The sequence below is a fragment of the Talpa europaea genome (genome assembly GCF_964194135.1).
Source record: "Talpa europaea genome assembly, chromosome: 10".
NCBI lineage: Eukaryota > Metazoa > Chordata > Mammalia > Eulipotyphla > Talpidae > Talpa > Talpa europaea.
This window is the reverse complement of record NC_140077.1, coordinates 83,459,114-83,481,849: the sequence shown is the minus strand read 5'-3', so window position 1 is coordinate 83,481,849 and position 22,736 is coordinate 83,459,114. Positions and strand designations below refer to the sequence as shown.

The window sequence follows — 22,736 nt, the reverse complement described above, 5'->3', positions numbered from 1 at the left end:
AAAGACCTTTTTTAAAAAGTTCCTGTAGGAAGTGACACTGTCCTTTGTGTCTATTAAAGCATCACTGGGTTGCACAAACTTGAAAGAGAAGTTGCATTGTGGTAACACCAGGCTTTATCTTGTAGACCAAGAGTCATTTTGCAAATTTGTAGTATCATTTCCCAAAACAGCTCAGGACCGAATTGCACGGCATTCGGTCATTTCAGTTGTGCATTTCACAGAGGCAGAAACCCAGCTGTTGATTTTCGTTAAAAGTCTTGAAGACTTACTGACAGAGTTGAGAGAACCTTTTATTCTACCATGCATAATTATGGAATAGCATTAAAAAGTGATGGATCTGAAAAATTAGATATCTCTTCGTTTTAGAGAGAAGATGGAAACACCGCTGGTTTTTTCTCAACTAAATATGTGCGAATCAAAAGAAAAAACTTTTTTCAAGTTAATACATGGTTCAAGCAAAGAAGAAGGAAGCAAAGAAGACAAAATCAGGTAAACTCATGATTTTTTAAATCAGCCTATGCTTTAAAAAAAACATGGAAAATGTTGAAAATAAGCACTGTTTTTAAAATATTTGATTGAAATATAGATTGACAAGTAATAATATATGTTACAATTAATGTTTTTACTTACTAGACATTAACAACTGCTAATCCTAAGTGTTTTCATAAATAAGCACAACAGTTTTACTAACACAGAAGAACTAGTGGCATTTTATTGAAATATAATCTCAAATGCTTTATAGTCATAGAGAGAGAAAAAGAAACATATTTCACATGTGCTGTTTCCTCCACAAACATAGTGTTTAAAAGAGATTCTTTAGAAAAATCATTGTGAATGTGTGGGGAATGGATAAGTGGATGAGAAGCAATTTTCAAGTGATGACCAGTTCTGAACTTGTGCGATAGTCAGAAAGAGAGATTGTCATCCAAATTGTCTGGAAACTAATACCCTTTCTTTACAGAGCAAAGGAAAAGAGAAATAGGTTAAGTCTTCTTGTGCAGAAATTTGAGTTTCACGAAGAAACCCACTCAAGTAGATCGGGGCACTTGGCCAAAGAAACAAGGTGAATAGCTTTTAATTATTTGTGGGAGATTTTGATGATTCTATCATTAAATTTTTAAGAAAGAGGAAATCACGGATATATCTATTTTATTGGAAATTACACAGCACTATAAGGGAGGTTAAGATCTCATCTTTAAAAATGAAGAATATTTCATAAAATTAAACCACTTTTAATAGCTTAAGTTAAATAATTTTATAAAAATTTAGCAGTACTCTTTTAAAATAATGAGCTCGTCAATATTAAGTGATATATTTTAGTCCTTATAAAATGATGAAACACTCATTATTACATAAAGCTTCACAATGAAATAATGTCATAGGGAAGAACTATTTTTTTCTCAGTAATTAGAAAATAAATGTCCTGGGTATAATAGTAAGTAAAGCACAAAAAAGAATGCTTTTTAAAAAATTTCTAGCAATTTGTTTAATGCAAATAGAAAATGTTATAGCCTTATACACTAGCATAATATAAATTTTTTCCAAATTTGAAATACCAATAAGAGAACTAAGACAAAATAACTAACTTAGGCTTTTTATCCCTTTAAACTTCATTAGTCAAACTTCCTGTATGGTTTAAAAAAAAAATTGCACCACATTGTGGTAAGAGCTTCAAGGAAATTGCAGTTTAAAAAAAAAGGTTGACTAAAAGATATTGTCAGTTTAGGTTCTTCTATCTGAATTAAAACAGATAATTGACTTGATTTTTTACTTTTTGGGTTTTTTGTGCTTTTTAACCTAACACATGAGTGATTTTTCCTGCAAAATAATTCATCCCCCTATGTGAAAATATTTAATGCTATGTTAACACATTATTTGATAGGCAAAATACAAAGGAAAGTTGATCAGTGATTTTGAGGTTTCCAATATATAACTTCATTGTATAATAAAGGAGAAATCCTGTGAAATATGCCTGAAAAGAGCAGTATTATAACATATGTTAGAGCAGATTCACAGACAGACTTTCTGCACACACCATTATAAAACATTTTGTTTCTTGAACAGAGTCTCCCCCAAAGAAGCAGTGATATGGGGTGAATCATTTGACAAACTGCTTTCCCATAAAGGTAAGTGCTGCTTTTCCCAATTCTTAACTCCTTACTGGAAAATGATACAAAGTACATATAACTGCATAGAAAAATTTAGTTTCTGATCAATAGAGATAACTATATAATAGAATAGTGAATTAATAAAAATTTTTAAATAGCCTTGTTTTATTAAGAATTATTTATTGTGGTTGAAATATTTTTCTTTCTGTTGTGGTTAGCACATTTAATTTTTATTTATTTTAACTTTTGAATGAGACCCTTGTTTTTATTAAATCCCAGATCACCCATGTTACTTTTATTATTAAATTATCTAAAATACAACGTGGTTCTTTTGATAACCATTCAGGAAACACTCATGAAGAGAATATTTTAAAGTTTTATGAACATGTCACTTTTCATATTATCATCCATTTTATTTATTTTTTTAATAAGAAACTTAGATTTTTTTTTTAAATTTATTTATGCATGAAAGAGCTGGGTGTAGGCCAGAGGTGCGGGGAGGGGAGCGAGAGGATTCACCAGAGACAGAGTGGGGAGCAGAACAGGCAGACTGATGAAATACACTGCTGAGGGGAACAGCAGGCTAGACAGAAGAGGTCTGCTGCACCATGTGGGTCAGCTCCTTGGTTAGCCAGGGAATCGAATTCATGCTGCAGTGGCTGGTGATAGCTTGATAGTGCTGTCTTTAACCACTGTACCACCAGGAAGGCTCTATCATCCATTTTAAAGCAGAAATTTACAGGAGACTTGAGAATCATGTGAGTGCTTAAAGTGGAGTTTTGTATATGAGATGAAATGGAAGGACAAATATGGAATCTCCCTTTGATTTCCTAACTTATGATAAATCAAAGGTTAGAGAGCCGGCTGCCCAGAGAGCTACCCTAAGGTCAACCTACAAAGGACAGTGAGCTTTTCTTTTTCGTATTGCTTTTTCTTCAATGCATGATTTCTTCTAGGTAACAAATCAACAAGTTGAAATGAGTGGCAGAAGGGGGTAGGCAACCATGTGGTTCATTATTTTCCACTGGAGACAGGCAGTCTGCTTAAGAAGCAACATTTTATCATTACTAATATCCAAACACTTTTTTCTCCTATATTGTAAACTCACCCTTTGTTAGAAACACAGAATCTCCATAGCTCATCCTCAGACCATCCAAAAGAAGCTACTTAAGTGTAATTACTGTTTATAGCATTGCTAGTAGGTTTCAGATTCTCAGGTATCTACTTGACTACAGGAATCCTTTTGCTGAGGAAGCTGGAAGTGCAGTCCTTGTAATTCACTCTCAAGTACTGTGCTCTATTTGATGAAACACCGATTTTTCCTGTCTGCCCTCATTTTCTGTATTTTTCTCCTCCCTCATCGTCCATCTCACTTCAGGATCTTGGTGACCTGTCATGCTTCCCTGAATTTACTAACTTAAGAATTCTATTCTGAAGACTGTCCCTGAAAATGTTCCCTCTTCCTGTGAAAATAGATTCTGCTTCCAAATTGTAATATTATAATATTGACTCAGAGAAAGAGAAATGCAGGATTAAATTTAGACTAGGATCAATGAACATGGAGGGTAATGGTAAGAAAGGAAGTTTATGCTGAAAAAAAAAGACAACTTGTAACTCCTTATTTTACCTTAATGTATCATCACTTCTTAATTGAAAAAGATTAAGGTAAACAAGATTTCTCAACTATTCACTTGTCTTCTCTCAATACCCAGTCATCTTTTAGATATTTTTAAAGTTCTTGCCAAATATTTGTTGAACTTGTCCCATCCTCACTAACTTATACTAGCACTGTTTGGTTCTGGTATTTATCGGTTCTCAAGACTAATGACAGTCTTTATAAAACTTTCTTTCATAATTCACAGCCCCCCAAAATTTGGTTTTTTAATTCCAAAAATTGTTATTCCCCAACCCTTTTCCAGTCTTAGTAAGGATGAACAGGAAGAGTGGAATTCATTTTTTTTTTTTTTTTTGGTAATTTGACTCTTTATTAGAAGGAATTAGATGACTTTTCATCTGCATATCCCCAAAACCAGTACATCACCTGATAAATATTAACTGTCCAGTAATATAATTGAGTTTGTTGCTGGGAAAATTTAATCTAGGGTTCCTTTGATATTTGGATTTTAGTTCACCTCTGTGACATAATAATAATAATGATATGCTCTTAGTTAAACTTCTTAATCACTCTGACTTTCAGCTTCCTCAGCTATAAATGGAGATAACGAAGTTTTTAGCACCAATAGAAATTAACTCTTTAAGGATTAAATAAGACTCCAACAATTGTTGGACACTAAAATAATAGTAATAATAATAACAACAACAACAACACTAAAATAAGTGGTTACTGCTATTATAAAAATAGTAAATACCAATAATAAATGTAATAATCTTTTTCTATTTCCTGTCTTCTCCAAGTGGATAAACATAAATCATAGGTCAATTGAATATAATATATAAGTTGAATTTACTTCTCTAACTTAATTAGTTGGTATATAATAATTTCATTATACTTTTAAAACCCATTCAGAGAGAAGAAGAATTTAGTGCATAAATTAGTCCTACAGAAAATCTTCCTCTGGCATTCTGCAATTGTTCTGTTTTACATGTAGTCAAAATCAAATGGAAAACACTGAATCTGTTTCTTTTTTATTTCTCTTCTGATGGAAATGTTAAAGAACAATAAAACACCAACAAATTGTATCAAGAAAGAGTAATACAAATAGCACAAATATGAGTACTGACTTTCTTGGACATTGTTGTAACTGGCATAATCAGAATGCTAATTAAGCTACAATGAATTTACAAGAAATTATGTAACTAATAATCTTTCAATCAATCCCCAAATCCAATATATTTTAATTTTGAAACTTTTTAACATTAAATAATGTAATTTAAGACAACTGCCTAAAAAATCTCTTGGTTGTAATGGTTAAATTCAGTACATGACTATCGACTCGACTCTAGGTTAAAAAAAAAAAAGAAAATAATAATAACTATCTTCTACTTGTGCACATTCATGCGCACACCCATATACACACTTCAAGAAAAAATCTTTATCAAATTGTATAGAATTTCCTTTCAGTTAAATGTGTAAGTTTCTCAAATTCTATATGTCATATCTATATAAAGGAAATGGAAATTGCATTAAATTTAGTCAAATGGGAAAAAAGGCACAAATCAAACAAGATAGAGTGGAAATGTGAACATTCAGTTTGGCAAAATTTGCTGACATTAAATCTACTGTGGACTGATTATTAGCATCTTTAGGAATGAAGCCACATAGTAGAGATGATTTTAGGGGATTAATCAAAATCTATTATTGAACAAGGAGAGAGACCATGCAAGCAGAGTGCCAACATCGGCATGGGGCATTAAACAGTACAATTTATTTAGGGAATGGAAAAGAAAGCAATTTTTATTGAGAAGTATAATTTCATAAATAAAAGGTTGGCTTAGGACAAACATACAGTAGGCAGGTAACTAAATCAGAAAAAAAAAAAAATGTGGCTCTTGCTGTATTTCACAGAAACAAATGACTCCATGGAGTGTTTTGATAATTCTGTCTTATTCAAATTTGATCCTGAAAGTGCAGTTTAACTCTTAAAAGATAAAGAAAAACACAAATGGTAAGTTCCAAGAATATCTAAATAAACTGTGAACTTTAGTCAATAACATATCAATATGTGCTCATTAATTGTAACACACATACCTTCCCAATATAAAATATTAAGAAAAGGGAACTGAATGTGTGTAGAAACTTGGTTCCAACTTTGTAACTTTTCTGTAAACCTAAATATTTTTGAATGAAATGTTTATTTAAAAAATAAATTTTTATATAGTAGGTTTTAATACTACAATGACATTTATTAATCATTTAACTTCTGTTTATATCTTTCCATGCAGATATTAAAGTAATTTTTTCTGCCATACCCATTTACTGACAAGTTTATCTGAGATTGCAAAATGAACCATAAAGATCCATAATTTAAAATTATGTATACATCAACAATAGCTAAATGTTTTTTAAAGCAAAAGACATAAATTTAAAAACATTTCAAGTCAGACTCAGTCATTCATAGTCAATTTCAAATTTAGTCACCAGTCTTCTCACTGACTTTATAAAAGCAAATACATTTTTTAACTTAGCAATTCAATTAATTCCCATGAAAGTTATACATACACACATATATACACATGTGTGTTTATATATGTTCAGGCATGTTATTTTGTATAAAGGTATGTTTAAAAGTAAAATAATACTTCTGAATATGTATGTTTAGAAGATATTTGGCTAAATAGTTAAAAAATGCTATAGAACTTGCAAAATTACAAATAGGCTTTAGGAAATCATTAAAAGAGATTAAATAGATTTGCACAAGATTCCATTAGGCAGAAGGAAAAGTCTTTCTTGAGAAGAGAAAAAGGCATGTACAGGGTGAGAGAATTGAGATATTTTTTTGTGTACCAACAGTCTACTTTCATTAAGACAAACTGTTGTGAACAAACACATTGGACATTCTAGTTGGAGACAAACTTTGGAAGAGATTGTATGTTATAAAGTTAACTCTTACAGTTAGAAAGTTATGCATGTAATAAGGATGACCTATAAAGTTGTCATAAATATAAAAATTAATCTTAAGCTAAGGTGTATTTTGGAAGGAAAATGGATTTGATGATTGAATGTGTACATATGGTGTCAAGTGAGAGGATGAAGAAATAAGAGACCAAGAAAACTGATGAACCAAATTCCTAGATTTTATGCCTTACAATAGGAAAATAATGGTGCTTTTATAAATGAAAAAGAACAAGATTTGTGAGACAACAACAGAGGTTAAACTTATTTAATTGCTAATAAACCTTCTATAGTTTTAAAGTAAGTTTATGACAAAGCAATTGCATTTAGATAAAGATTTTACAAGCATTTCACATAGTTGATAACTAAAGATTTGTAAGAGAATAGTATTTCTTATGAAGGGAATTTCTACTAATTAAGAAAAATCTTAAAAATATTAATAACCTTTCCCCAGTGACTGCTATATTCCAGTCAATTAAAATAATTTCAATATTTTTAAGCTTTTTGTTAATGACCATTTGCTTGAACTTTTTTAAACCACACAATGTGGTTCTACTAAACTTAATTCCGAGAAAAATTCATAATAGGAAACAGAATTAGAATATATATGTTATTGTATTCCCTTCATTTAAAACTATGAACTGACTATATTGTGGAAACTGACTCTCAGTAAAGAACAAGGAAAAAGGTATTCACTTTGGGGAAGGAAATGAATACTCCTTACTTTTCACCTTGTGTTTTTTCAAGTTGCTCTTCCCAATTTTCAGTTACCAGTTTTCTGCAAGATAAGGGCTTCTGGTGTTCTGCACAGTTAAACTTCTCAATCAAGCTAACCCATAACATCCCCCAATTCTTAATCTGTCTAGACAATAAAATAAGTAAAATCCTGTCTAAATTATAGATGGATCACATAAATAAATTATTATTAGAAAATTAACATGAGCATTCTGTGGGAGGTCAAGAGCTATGAAGTTAGAAATTAAAGCAGAAACAATACAACCTAGTGCTGAGGATATTATACTGTCCTTGGGTTTCCAACTTCAGAGTTTCTTCACTTTATATTTCATTTGGTTTCTTGGCATCAGAAAATATTCCAACAGATGCCAGAGTTTCGAATTAGAAACATACAATTACAAGCATTTCATATTTGTATGACACACTGAGCCAGCTTCTTCCAGTGCGAATTCTAGTCCCAGGTTCTATCAAACGCTTTTGGCAGCTGCTTTCACCACTGCTGCCTTCTAATGGGCTGTTCAGCAAGTCCCTGCCTCTGTGTGAGAAATGGTTCCACTGTGACCTGACTTAATGAAGCTGCCTGACGTGAGGAAAAGAAACAGGAAGTACTTAATCTGCTGGAATAATCTTGCACAACATTGCATATTACATTTTAAAAAGTAATTTATTTAAATTTTGAAGTAGATGAATGACTTTCTCATTCATCATTAATTTACTTCTCGAATCACTCTCTAATATTCTCTATTATATTCATACTTTGCCAACAAAATGCACTCATTTTGGTTAACTCATCATGAGCATTTTTTTAGCATGCAGCACTTTTGCTGATATTAGGAAAAATTACCTATGCTGTGACTTCATTTGGAATGTTTGTATCAAGATCAAGACTATCCACGGTAACAAAGGGCTTTTCCACGACATTCCAGAGAAGAATGTTGGCAGAGTCAACACTGGTAACTTGTGTATTTTTAATAATGTTCATGGAACTTTACATTCTGGGAGACTTCTTCTGAATTCTATGCAAGTTGATTTTCCCTGGGCTCTAAACAGAATAAATCACCTCTGCATATGTCCTTTTGCCCTCAATATTTTGGGGGAGCAAAATAAGTTATTCTGTATCCCAGTGGGTTCTGTTGGGGCTGGATGCGTCATCAAAACAGCTCCAAGTGGATTAGCAAAGGAAAAAAAAAAAAAACATCAACTGAATAACATACACATGGAGACACTATATGGTTGACAAATTTGAAGACTAATGTGTGAACCAGGAGTATTTATCCCATGTTTTGGGACAAGGGACATCAAAGAGAAAGGGAGAATTTCACATGACAGATAAGAAGGGGGGTGACAATATTCTTACTCTGGAGGAAGGTGAGATTCTTAGACAAAGAAGGCATGTTCACTGATAAACCTATGACAGGATGAGATCTCCCCGCAAAATCATATTGTTCTAAGTCACCAAGGGGGGAGTGGTGATTGTGTCATAAAATGGGAAAGGAGCCAGAAATTTAGGATGCAATGATTTTTTCATTGATTAGACAGAGTTGAAGGACTTAGGCAAGGACAGAAGCGTCTCAAACCTTCTGACACTCACTGCTCTCAATTCAAAACAATGAGCATTTTTTTAAGATTTATTATTTATTTTATACAAGAACCAGGGTACCGGCCAGATGGCGGGAGGGTGAGAGGATTCACCAGAAACAGAGCGGAGAGCAGAACAGGCAGACTGACGAAATACACTGCCGAGGGGAGCAGCGGGTGAGACAGGAGAGGTCTGCAGCACCATGTGGGACCCTCGCCGGCTGGTTGGGATCGAACTGGTTCTGCAGAGGCTGCAGACAGCTTCATAGCGCAGCGCTCAACCACCTGAGCCACCAGGGGAGGCCCACAATGAGCGTTTTTTAAGTAATGATGAAAGATCTCCCAAAGTTCAAAGGGCTTTGATTTGCCTCTACCTCCCACACCAGGAAGACAAGAGTGCTTCTCTAGGTATATTGAAAAAATCCTACCTGACCTTTTGGGGCAGACTGATCCCACAGTATGACATACCTGTCTTGACCATTAGTCTCCATATTCCTCAACACTAGGGACTTTGTTATCTTCATGGTAGTTTTTGTAGTAAATATGCTATAATTTTAAACAAGATAAACCTGGGTTCAAGTTCCTGAATTTTCTATTATGAGCTGTAGGGTTTAGGGTAACTTTACTCTCTGAACCTCAAGTTCTTCATCTGTATAAATAGGTATAATAGGCCATATTCCAAAGGAATGAAATAAAAATTAAATGGACATGCACCAATAAAATGTATACAGCAACATACCAAAACTTAGCAAACACTCAAAGCTTCTAGCTAGAATAATTGATATTACTGCATATTCAGTATATAATACAGTCGTCAGATTTCTACTGTTTTATAAATAATGAAAAGATAGATGAAGGATGTTATTTTTAGTAACAATTTCAGTTACCTGCTGTGTGGGTGATCCCTTTTAGGGGCCAAAACAAAAAAAAATTTATTGAAATTGAAATTTAGTAATACAAGTAATGGCCACTCTCTTCTAAAATCACAACTATTTATTAACCCATTTTAGAAATAGTTTGGTATTTAAAAACTGACTTATCACAAGGAAAATCTTTCTCCTTCCTCCTCTTATTTGAATCTATGAGAAGATAAATGTTAGTTGAACCTACTGTGGTTATACATACACAAATCAAACCATAGACAGTATGCCCTAACCTTAGCCAGTGAGGTGTATCAATTATTTCTCAGTAGAAATAGAAATATTTTCAAGAAAGTAAAAAAATAAGAGCTGATCAGTTTGCCACCTCTACATGATAAATGAGCAAAATAAATTGAAATCTCATCAAAGTAACTTTATTCCTAAATCACAAGACATGTACTTAGTTTCCTCAATCCAAACTATCTGACCCTGACAGACTGCTCTCCCCTTGAAAGGGATTAGGCATTTTATTTCTCCAACTTTATTTCTATTCCCATTTAGAGAGAGAGTAACAGTAAATAAAATCAAGCCAAAGTTCCTTTTTCTAGAAAGGGAAGAGCAGGGTCTAAATTACACTGAGCAGCACAGTAACACCCAAACATTTGCTTCTACACGTTAGCAGCATGCACACTTCTACATGGTGATTTTGTTTACTTAGAATTACCTGAGTATGTCCTCACACTCCATTTGTTGTCCTGCTTCCAAATGTATCCTAACATCTAGCCTAGGAATTTTCTTCAGAAATCTACTGATACAGCTACCAAGCAAAGAAATTTCAGAAGTCCATTAAAGCAGTTCTGAAGATAGTTACTAGAGACAAATTGAGAGAATTTAAGTTGTTTTATTTTTCTTTTTAGAATTCAATCCAGTTTTTTTTTTTAAAAAAAGGATATTAATTTGGAGGATAAAAAGACAAAACACTTTAGAAACATGAAAGAGGAAGGAGGGATGGGTGCTAAGCAGTGGTTTCCCATTATTCTAAATGTTCATCGAGGGGAAAGCCCTTAAAAATTTAGCTCACAGGGGCCTCCCTGGTGGCACAGGTGGTTAAGCACAGCACTGTGTGGCTATCCGCAGCCAGTGCAATAGGAGTTCCATCCCAGGCTGGCCAGGGAACAACCCACATGGCACAGCAGACCTCTCCTGTCTCACCTGCTGCTCCCCTCAGCAGTGTATTTCAGTCAGTCTGCCTGTTCTGTTCCCCACTCTGTCTCTGGTGAATCTTTTCATCCCCTGCACCTCTGGCCTGTACCCCAGTTCTTGTATGCATAAATAAATAAATATTAAAAAAAGAAAGAATTTGGCTCACAGTCCTGACAGAGGCTGGGACATGACCACATACTGTCTAAAACTCAGCTCAAGCCAGTTGGTCCACAGGTTATTGTTTGCTTGTGGTTTTGGTTTTCATTTTACAGACGTTAGCATTGCCTACATTTCAAACTCTAATTTTGATTTAAGGGTTGATATGCATGTTTTTCTGTAGTCTCCCTTTTTCTTGCCAGGATCTTTATAGAGGAAGACAAAAAGTAAAACCAGAGATTATACAACAAAACCTTCATTCTAGTCAGATAAATGGAAAAAGAAGGTGTTTTCAAGCTGTTGCCAATTACTAAACAAAGAATGATGACTCTAAAGTCATCAATTTAAGGCTCTACTTTCTTCAAAGTCTTAAGAGGATGCTGCAATATAATTTTCCAAAATGGAAGGAAAGTGATTTTTAACAATAGCTTTGACTTAGGCTCCTCTTTTAAAAGTTCAGGTACTGAGCTTCAAGAGGGTGGAAGGAATTACAAGAAAGGAAAAAGAAAAGCAACACATTAAAGAGCTATAATACCCATGAGAGCTGAGTGGTGATAAAACCAGCCTGTCTGACTCTGGGCCGTTCATGTTGGCAGTAAATTTTGGCTTAAAGGTATTAAAAACAGAGGTAGAACATTAACTCTACTCTGAAATGGATACGTTTAGGTGTTTGAGGAAAATCTATCAAAATGCTTCAAAGAATCATTGTCCATTTATATTTCCCCTCTACGTTCTGAGAAAAGCACACTGCTAGCATGAGAAATAAATCTTGAAAATCAAACAATAAAAGAACTAGAGAATTAAGAAAAAGGGTGGTTAAATATCACCCACAATCATCATCCGTGCTTCTTCTCAGCGATTAGAATGCGTTGACTCATCTGAGCCCTAAGGTCTCCTTAAATGGTTATGTTTGGCTGGAATTATCTTACTGGTATCTACTGGCTATAAGACAAATTTGGAGTTACTTGTAAATCTTGTGACACCTTCTCCAATTCTGAACTTATCTGAAACTCAGTTTCCTTATTTATGCAAGTGAATATAAGACATATTCTAGACATCTGTTATAAGATTAAATGTGGTAATGTACATAAAATAGCTTTTAAGCCTCAAAACCATTGTTGTAAATGTGTTTTAAATAGTTATTACCATAATTCTAACAAGAGGGATTCATTATTGCTCCCTTTACATGGAACTTTTTTTTTTTAATTAGAAATAATTATTGACCATGAGAAATAGTCTGGAGAGCAATTAATATAAAAAATGAATATATTGAAAATGAATTATCTGACAAAAAACTGCCATTTTATTTCACAAAATTTTCAGCCTTAATGTTAGAATGTTTGCTTCCCCTTTTTATAAATTGCTGAACTTAAATTTTTAATATTTTTGAGTTATCTGACAAAAAGCTGCCATTTTATTTCACAAAATTTTCAGCCTTAATGTTAGAATGTTTGCTTCCCCTTTTTATAAATTGCTGAACTTAAATTTTTAATATTTTGTTCAAAATCTTTGTCTTTGAGATCATGAGGGATATTGGTCGGTAATTTTCTTTACTTACTTTTTCTTAGTTTTTGTTTTATTTATTCCTGGGTGAGGGCTGTTTATTATATATTCATCTAGTTTTGGCATTAGAATTATCCTAGCATCTTAAATTGAAATGGAAAAAGTTCATCACTCCAGTGTTTTCTGGAGGAAGTTGTGTAAGATCAAAGTACTTTTTCCTTTAAACATGTGATGGTTTTCAGATCAAATCTGGGTCCAAAGGTTTGGGGTGTGGGGATTTATATTTAAATTCTACTCATTAATTGAAATTAGGACTGTCAGATTCTGTACTTCTTCAGTGTCAGTTTGGGTCATTTTTTTTTAATAACAATTTTCCCATTTTATTTGAATTATATTTATTGACATAACGTCACTCATAATATTCACTTTATATTTGTAATACTTATGAGAGCTGTGGTGATATCTGATTTGTGTTCAACTATTAGTCTTAGGGGTATTACTTTATTAATATTATAAACAACTAACTTTTTTAACTTTTTCTGTGGTTTGTTTTCTTTTATATAGACTGCGCTGATTGTATTTTTCTTCTGCCTATGGTGTCTTTAATTCAATTTTGTTTTCCAAGCTTCTGAAAGTAAAAATTTAGATCTTGACGTTCATATTTTTTTTTCAACTAGTATGTCATCATGTAATAAATTTCCCTCTGGTTATTGCCTAAACTGCGTCCTACAAGTTCTGATATACTATAGTTTTCAACTGTAAACATTTTCTAATTTCTATAGTTTTCAACTGTAAACATTTTCTAATTTCTTCTGTGATTCCTTCCTTTAATTATTTATAATTGTGTTGTTTTTTTTTTTTCTAAATAGTCAGGGTTTCTTACTAGTGTTAAATTTTTGTTAAGGTCCTTGTGGGCAAAAGTCAAATTCTATGGAAGATACATTTTTTGAAGTTCATTTAGCTTCATTTTACATTCTCCCATGTGGTCTGTGTTGGATAATATCCCTCATGCTCTTGAAAAGATGTGTTGGGTAGAGGATTTTATAGTCATCAACTAGGTCAATTTGATTAATAATATATTAGTTTGATATATTTTCCTTGATACTGTCTACTTGTTCTATTAACTTCTGATTAAGTTAGTAGAATTAAAAGCTACAATTGTAAGGCTTCCTCTAGTCTAATCTCTACTCATCCAGTGAAAATTTTACTTCAGATAGTTTCGATTTCAGCTTAGAATTTTCTTTTGATTTTTTTTATATTTTCAATTTCTCTGCTGAGTTTTTGCATCTCACACATCATGCCTTTTTAAAATTTGACATTCTTCAATGTATTAATAGTATTTTTAATGTCTTGCATGCTATTTCCAACATTTTAGAATCCAGCGGTCAGTATTTATTGTCACTGTTTTGTGAATGGCATAGTAAACATTTGTGTGTCTAATAAATATTTATTGGCATGACTATGTGTTATTAAGTATTATTATATAAGCATGGAGAAGGATATGAGGGCCTGGATTATGTTGCCTTCCTTTAATGGATTATGTTTTCTGGAAGTCAGTTAAATTATTGGAGGGTCCAGTTTAAACCTTTAAAAGCTTTAAAAATTATTTTTCCAATTTACCTTAGTAGAAGGACAAGACTCTTCCCCTTGGGCATAGTATATGTAACAAAAGTATGTTTTTTATTGACTACTACCACTGAGTCAGAATCCCAAAGTCTTCCAGACCTGTGCAAACTCCCTATCTCCGTGCCCCTCCCAGCCCCCACTTGCTACACTCTTGGCTTTGCAGGGTTCCCCTGCACACACGGTCTTAACCTGCAGTCAAGGATCAACAGGAAGCTTGCATGCAACCTGTCAGGTCATCTCTGCACGTTTCCTTCTTTCCCTCTCTCATTTTTTTTCAGTATGCTGACCTACAACTTTCAAATACATCATGAGCCCCCAAACTCCTATGACTCCTCAATTTAGAAAGATTTTTGTTATTTTGCCTGTGCTCTATTTCCACTCATTCTAGTCCTAAAGGTGCCACCAGACAAATAACCAGTGCAAATACAGGGAAATTAGGGATATTCTATAGAATTGGAATGTGCTCTGATAACCACAGTGATACCGAAAAGAGCACTATACTTTCGGGAATGTTTGTCAGCTTGTCTGAACAGCTGGCTTTTACCTCAAACTCCAAACTTGCCAGTTTTGAATAATGATGTGATCTCAACAGCATTCAGGAAGGGCACAACACTCAACGCTCAGGAGAAGACACTTTCGCAAATCTCATTTGGCTAAGTTTAAGTTTCAATGTAACAATATAGATTCAGAAACAAAACTTGTCTGGTTACCATTTTTCTTCCTTTATGTAGAACCAAGGGAGGCATGTGATAATACAAATTTTGCTAGACATTAGAACATTAATTAAATGTTTAATGGCACCAGGCTAAGATGAGTATTGCCTTCTGAAATGGACTAGTATAGGATTTATTTCATATAACTGGTGGTCACATTTGAATAGGACAAGACTCTTGCTTTTTATTTGTTTTGTGCTTCTTCAAGCTCAGTGACTGACTGACAACTTCTCGTATAAATATTATAGAGCTGATATTTCATTAAAACAAAGCATTTCCTAGAACTTTCCTATTTTCAATGAAAATTTCATATTTTCCTCAAGTCTTCAATTATTTATTGGTTATTTCTTTTTTCAGTAATTATTGAGTGATTTCTTCATGCAGAGGATTTGATGGCAAATTACACTAGGATTTTCATCTCATGACTGTCAGGGTAGTAGGAGAAACAAAAATGGGAAAACAGTTGCAGCACAATATTCTCTAAGTGCTACCTGATGACTCGGAAGTCATGTAGGAAGGCCACAGAACTTACTCGTAAGGGATGGGTGAAATCTTTCCTGATGAGATAATCTCTAATTTACACCAGGGTGTATAGTGAAGATTAGATTGATAAAATTGGAATAGGAAAAGTGTTTCCAACAGAAGCTAGAGTTAAGAAGTGTGGGAATGTGGCACATGCTTGGAACTATAAGTATTTCTCTATGTTTGGAACTTAGAGTGTGAAAAAGAGAGTGGGAAGAGATGAAGAGCATTACTGGAAATTTCAAACAGTGAAGAAACATAGTGAAATCTATGGTATAGAAAGATAATACTCACGAGAAAGTGGATAACAAGCGAGAAGGTAGGTGTAGAGACAAGAGAGACCTGGAGGCAGAGTCACCAATTAAGTGGTTGCTAAAATATTCTATGTGAAAGACAATTCTAGTCTGAACAAAGGTAAATTTAGGCATCATAAAAATCAAAAAAGCAGATGCCAGATATATGAAAATGTAAAACTGGCAAGATTTGATTATAAGCTGGGAGTGAGGGGGTGAGAGGAAAATTGAGGCTTTGTGAGGATAAGTTCCAGCTTGTGATTTAAATTGTTGAGTGAATGGTGTCATTGGATGGGAAACATGCTAGAAAGCTTTTGGGTGAAAACAATGAATGCACATGATTAGTTGGAGGGAAAGTTCAATGGAGATGTTTACCAGATGTTGGTGGAGAAGAAATTAGAGCTCAGAAAAGAGGTCTGGGCTGGAGATGAGTTATAAGAATCATTCAGCATCATCATTGTATCTAACTGTTGAAGTCAATGTCCAAGAAATAGAATTAGAGGGAAGAAAGATAAACTGAGAAGTATTCAGAGAAGCAATAGTCAAAGGTGTTAAGAGGAAAGTCAGGATTGTAATTTGTACAGAAAATTACAGACATAGCTCAACTCTGCCTGCTTTCAAGAGACAAATAATGCGTGGGCTGAAAAAAAAAAAAGTTCACTGAATTTAACAGTAAGTGATTTGTGTAAGGCTTACTAAAGTATTGAGTAGAAAGCACATCTTAGTGTGCTTGGAATTAAACAAGGTGGAGGGATTAAAAGACTAAGTGTAGAAAACACTCTAAAGACTACGTTTGTAAGGAGAAAGCGATAGCTAGAGGAATATTTGAAATTGAAAAAATTTCTCTTTTAATGACTTCCTGCAATAAGGTTAAAATCTTTAAATGATATCAAAATTTAACTCAGACTTTATTGCTTTCCAAAATTGCTTTGAATACCTTGATTTGCAGTCATTGGCCATGCATTCAGTAGGAAATAAGGGAAAAGGGGGATTTAGAAAAAAATGTTGGAAGAATAAATAGGGGATAAAAGATAGAAAAGAGAGATGAAGAGAGGAGAAAAGGAGAATTATATAAAGAAGAGATTTTCAGTAAATATTACAATTAACTAGGGAACAGACTTTAGGCCAGCACTGGTGATTGCAAAAAATGAATCAAGAGATACAGTGTCCCAAAATCCTAGGAAGAAAAGGATTTTGAAAGGGAGAGAGTCAGTATTTCAAATGCTGTCAAGTGAGAATTATGGACAGGACTTAAGAAATTTCTCTGTGTGATAACTTATCTGTGAGAGCAGAAAAAGAAATAGGTTATAACTAGTGAGTGAGACCAAATTTAAAGAAAGATTGCTAAAAATCATTTCTAGCCAACTCAAATGTGAATTTCTCTAAGAAAATTGATCTGAAAAATCCAGAAAGAACCTATTTTCCTTTTCTTAATACTTCTACAATGCACTTTTGAATAACTCCCATGTGACCAAACACTTTCACTTTCTGTAATTTAGCCCAGAGAAACAAAGACTAATGTTTACATTCAGAACATCTACATGTGCTTGTTTATAGTATCTTTATTAATAATTGCCTCAACATCAAAATAAAACCCAAAAGCACAATCCAATTTTCCTTCAAGGGATAAATGTCTAAACACAGGTTGATATAACCAAACCCTGGCTTGTGATACACAGTGAAAAGAGACAAAATATTGATGTTTACATCAAGGAATCATACTGAATGAAAAAATAGTCACCCTAAACAGCACATACTACATGATTCCAAACATGTAACTTTCTTAAATTTACAAAATTATAGAATGGGGAACAGATGAATGGTTTCCAGAGTTTAGGGGGTTGGATCTGAAGTGATGTGAGTGTAGCTATAAACAGAATATATGGTATCTTGAAATTGTGGAAATGTTCTATATCTTAACTATGTCAATATTATTATCTCAGCTGTGATATTTTACTATAGTTTGCAAGATGTTGCATTGGTAGAAACTGGATAAAGGGTACATGGGATCTTCCTCTATTTCCTATAACAACGTCTAATAATTCAAATGTTTCAAAATAAAGAACTTAAAAAAAATGCTTATAAGCCAAAAAATAGTAGATTAAAATTTGTGTAAAGAGACCACTTTTCTTTAAAGTCAGATTGACTTACACTTGAAACCTGCGTCCCCTGATTCTGCATATTTTTAGTTACATGCACTCTACATGACTGAGCCTTAAATGAATGACAATCACCAAGATCATCTTCACCATCAGCAAACCCATGGACAATAGTCACTACATGCAAGAACAGAGCACTTTGCATATTTTAACACATTTTATTTTCTTAACAGCCCTCCCTCTCAGATAGGAATCATCATAATCATAATTTTAAATTTTGAGAAACTGAGGAACAGGATGAAAAGTAATCCACTCAGGCCTACAAAATGACTAACTGAATGTAAATTTGAATGAGTCAGTCTTCCACAAAACATGATACCTGCCCCTCACACATTTACGGCTCTCAAGCAAAAGTAAAAATGGAGACTCTATCCTTTAAAATGAACAATGATATAAAAAATAAAAAATAATAAATATAAAAAATAAAAATTAAAAATAAAAATAACAACAACAAATACTTAAGAGTTACAGCTCAGGCTAATGAAGTGTTTAAAAATATGTATTTTCTCCTGCCATTGTTGACAAATATAGTGTATAACCACTTATAAGGCTAGGTTTGAATTGTAAATGCTCCAATTCTTCACAGTTCTGCCATCTAAGCTTGACCTACCTTTCTTTTCTTTCTGTTCATGTTTTTATCTAAGTGTAAGAGGCCTCTTTACATATTTGGGTGGATACCCCTAGGCAATTCAAGTTCTGTGCACACTCAGGCCTAAAGATATGCAAAGCGCTGAATCAGTGTGTCTTTAGTACATGAACTTAGGAGAGAGGACTATGCAAACCTTGGAGACAGAGCCTTTAGACAGGGAATTCCAGGGTTCTGAGTTAAGAAGCAAATCTAGAAAGAGGGTAATTAGTTTCAGGTGGAACAGCTTCTAGCTCCATAGAATCCTTCCCCCCTCCTCAAGGTCCCCAGGAGGAGGCACAGGCTAAAAAGGCTCAAAGCAAGAGGCTCCTCTTACCCAGGTCTAAGATAACAGCCTTACTGAAACAAGAATGATTCTTGCCTTCCATGGTCATGGAGATTACAGTGAATTTATATGAGGTCCCTCATGGATAATGTGCAAAATGTGCACCACCACACTGCATCAGAGGGACAACATGGCTATTATGTTATTATATATTTGCTGTGATATTTTAATATCAAGTGGAATATTTTCTCAGATTAAAAATTTTGTAATTAAAATATATTGCTTCTTTTCTTGGTAGATGGACTGGAGGCTTTTACCAGATTTCTTAAAACTGAATTTAGTGAGGAAAACATTGAGTTTTGGATTGCCTGTGAAGATTTCAAGAAAAGCAAAGACCCCAAACAAATTCTCCTTAAGGCAAAAGCAATATATGAGAAGTTTATACAGAATGATGCTCCACAAGAGGTATAGTAAAGATAGTAAAAACTTACAATTATATTTTAATATTATTTGAGTCTGTTATTTTCAAATTGGTACCCTGATCTTGCAGAAAAGTCAGAATTTTGGTGAAGCAAAAATGATGGTTATTTATATAAATTTCTACAAGCAAAGAGAACACGTTGCAACACATTGCCAAGGAAGGAAGGTATAATTAAAGTCACGCCTCAGGTTGTTTTTGTTCTAGATTAAAAGTAAATATAATTCATCATAATGTTTTGATTCATTCATTTATCATATTAAGCACCTTAGCATAAGCAATCTCATAGTAATGAAGATTTCTATAAGTGATGAAAGCAAGAACAATCTAAGTTTGTATTATATGCAATTTTAATGCTAGGTTATACACCCATACAAAGTTTTGTTTGCCCTGAACTAATTATCACTCCACCTTAAAATGATTAAAAGAAAATTTCAGAATAGACAAGGTCAACCCAATGTGCCAAGGGTTGAAGTGAAAAAACAATTTCTTTGACTTCAAGCTCAATATGAGATCATTATGAGAAACAATTGCTAAAGGTAGCAAATATTACTTGACTATTCCCAAATAAGAATTAGTTTCAGTATTTCTATTATGTGGCTAACAAATTGCATCTCTTTGTTGAAGTTATAAGCTGATAGTCTATCACTTTAAGAGTTCTGTTTGACTATAAATTAGAATGTCCGTGGAGTAGCATTGTCTATGTATATATTTTTCCACATGAAATTATCATTGTTTTCCTATTTGCATATATTTCAATAAGTTCTGCATTTCAATGTGTAAGTCTGTTTACCCCAAGAGTAATCTCAAACACAGATAGAAAAAGTAGGGGTGTGGTAGGGGCAGCTAATTCCTTTTCCCACGTGGGAAAAGGAAAAACCCATCTGAAAAATTACCACCATCAGAACAGGATATATCTTTAGTCCTTTGATAAAAAATATCAAAGGATTTTATATCTTTAAAAGATATTCAATTTCAGCAAGCATTTGCTTGTAGGAAAGCAGAATAACACAATGAAAAGAACACTGGTACAAAACAAAAGCCACACATTGAAATTCCAAATATGTCCCCACACTCACTCTTGTCTTCACTCCAACTTCTATGGAGTTTAGTTTCCACTTTGAAAATGAATTGGACCTAATGATCTCAATAATGCTTGGCATGAAAACATCCCATTATTCTAAATTACTAAGAGAGAGCTAGAAGGACCAGGAACATATGGAGGAAAGAGTCAAGTGAAATAACCAAAGTAAATCATTAGCTCCCCAGACTCCTACCAAGAAGCCACCAATCTCAATCTCTCTTTCTCTCTTTCATACCCCCCTCAACACACACACGCATGCACACACTGCTCACTCACCCCTGCAGCGGTGTGGCTCTCCATTATTTGTTTTTCAAAAGGTGCTTAAGTAGATTAGGTTTGACTTTAAAATTCTCAGGCTGTTGGGGCATCCCCAGCGGCACAAATGGTTGAGCGCAGTGCTGTGAAGCTGTCCGCAGCCTCTGCAGCGCAAGTTCGATCCCCGGCCAGGGAGCTACCCACATGGCACAGCAGACATCTCCTGACTCGCCCACTGCTCCCCTCAGCAGTGTACTTTGGTCTATCTGCCTGTTCTGTTCCCTGTTCTGTCTCTGGTGGATCCTCTCACCTCCCACACCTCTGGCCTGTACCTCAGATCTTGTATGCATAAATGAATAAATTTAAAAAAAAATAAAAAAATAAAATTCTCAGGCTCTTCACAGTTTACCTTTTTAATTTTTTTTTCTTATTATGATACAGGTTAATCTTGATTTTCACACCAAAGAAGTCATTACTAAGAGCATCACCCAACCCACCCTCCACAGTTTTGATGCTGCCCAAAGCAGAGTATATCAGCTTATGGAACAAGACAGTTACACACGTTTTCTGAAATCTGACATCTATTTAGACTTGATAGAAGGAAGACCTCCGAGACCAACAAATCTTAGAAGACGCTCTCGCTCATTTACTTACAATGAATTTCAGGATGTAAAGTCAGATGTTGCCATTTGGTTATAAAAAAATCAGTTATGCTCATTTTATGGATGGCAAACTTGTACATCTGCTTCCAACAAATAGCATGTTAATGTTAACAAATGGGCACATCTTTTAAACAAAAATACACCAAGCAAGAGGGGTTTTAATATGTAAATCAAAGCTATTATCCTAATAATATATATTGTGTCTGCTAACGTTTTCCACTGGACTTCCTTTCATTCATAATTAGAAAAACTTACCACTCCATTAAATAAGCAATATTTTGGGGCCTCCCTGGTGGTGCAAGGAGTTAAGACACAACTATGAAGCTATCCATAGCCACTGCAGCACGAGTTCCATCCCGGGCCACTGAGCTACCCATGTGGCACAGCAGACCTCTTCTCACTCACCTTCTGCTCCCCTCAGCAGTGTATTTCAGTAAATCCACCTGTTCTGCTCCCCACTCTGTCTCTGTTGAATCCTCTCACCCCCCCCCCACACCTCTGGCCTTTACCTCAGTTCTTGTATATATAAATAAATAAATCTTTTAAAAAAGGCAGTATTTTCATAAAACTGTAGTTAAGGTTAAGCTTTTGCAAAATTGTCCACTGCTTGAAACACAGATAGAAAATTGTCAACTGCTTGAAATTTTTTAGATGTAAACAACAAAATACAAAGACACCCATCTATTCAGACAATATTTTCCATGATGATCAACACTTTCTCTTCCCTTCCCCTTCTTCCTCTTCCTTCCCTTCCTCTTCCTCTCCCTCCCCCTCCCCCACCATAGAAATGATCCAGTATATAATTTGATCATTTGTTCTTGGGTTACTAACCCTATATCATGAACAGTGATATATCACTTCCAGTTATAAACCAGCAGTTGGAACTTTGATTGGGATCAGAATTCGAAAGGAGTAATAGTAAATAAGCAAAGAGCTGAAGATCTTGAAGACTAATGCATTTGCCACATTGGCTGATCTACAGAAACTCTTCCTACATGGATCATATTCTCATTCCAAGTCTCATTGACTCATTTAATACTATATTATTCAAATGTGATATGTCTCTACTATAGGGGAGTATTTAATTTTAGATATGTATTGCATGGTCTGTAAATATTAGTATTTCAAGATGTCATACATTTGGTTCAGCTAATATTATTTTAATCAACATATAAAATGTAAAAGCTGGGGCCTCCCCTGTGGCGCAGCGGGTTGAGCAATACTGTGAAGCTGTCCCGCAGCCTCTGCAGTGCTGTGGGAGATAACCACATGGTGCAGGAGACCTCTCCTGTCTTGCCCACTGCTCCCCTCAGCAGT

At 34.2% G+C, this 22,736-nt stretch overlaps 1 protein-coding gene across 1 annotated transcript; it reads left to right on the top strand.

Annotated features, from left to right (window-relative positions):
• Positions 1 to 373: 373 nt before the first annotated feature.
• RGS18 (regulator of G protein signaling 18) lies at positions 374 to 21,456 on the top strand (the record flags this gene model as incomplete). The annotated part of the gene is made up of 5 exons (XM_084245400.1): positions 374 to 489; positions 962 to 1,063; positions 2,065 to 2,126; positions 19,239 to 19,405; positions 21,199 to 21,456. The coding sequence occupies 5 exons, from the start codon at positions 374 to 376 to the stop codon at positions 21,454 to 21,456; spliced, it is 705 nt and encodes a 234-aa protein (XP_084101526.1).
• Between the last annotated feature and the right edge of the window lie 1,280 nt (positions 21,457 to 22,736).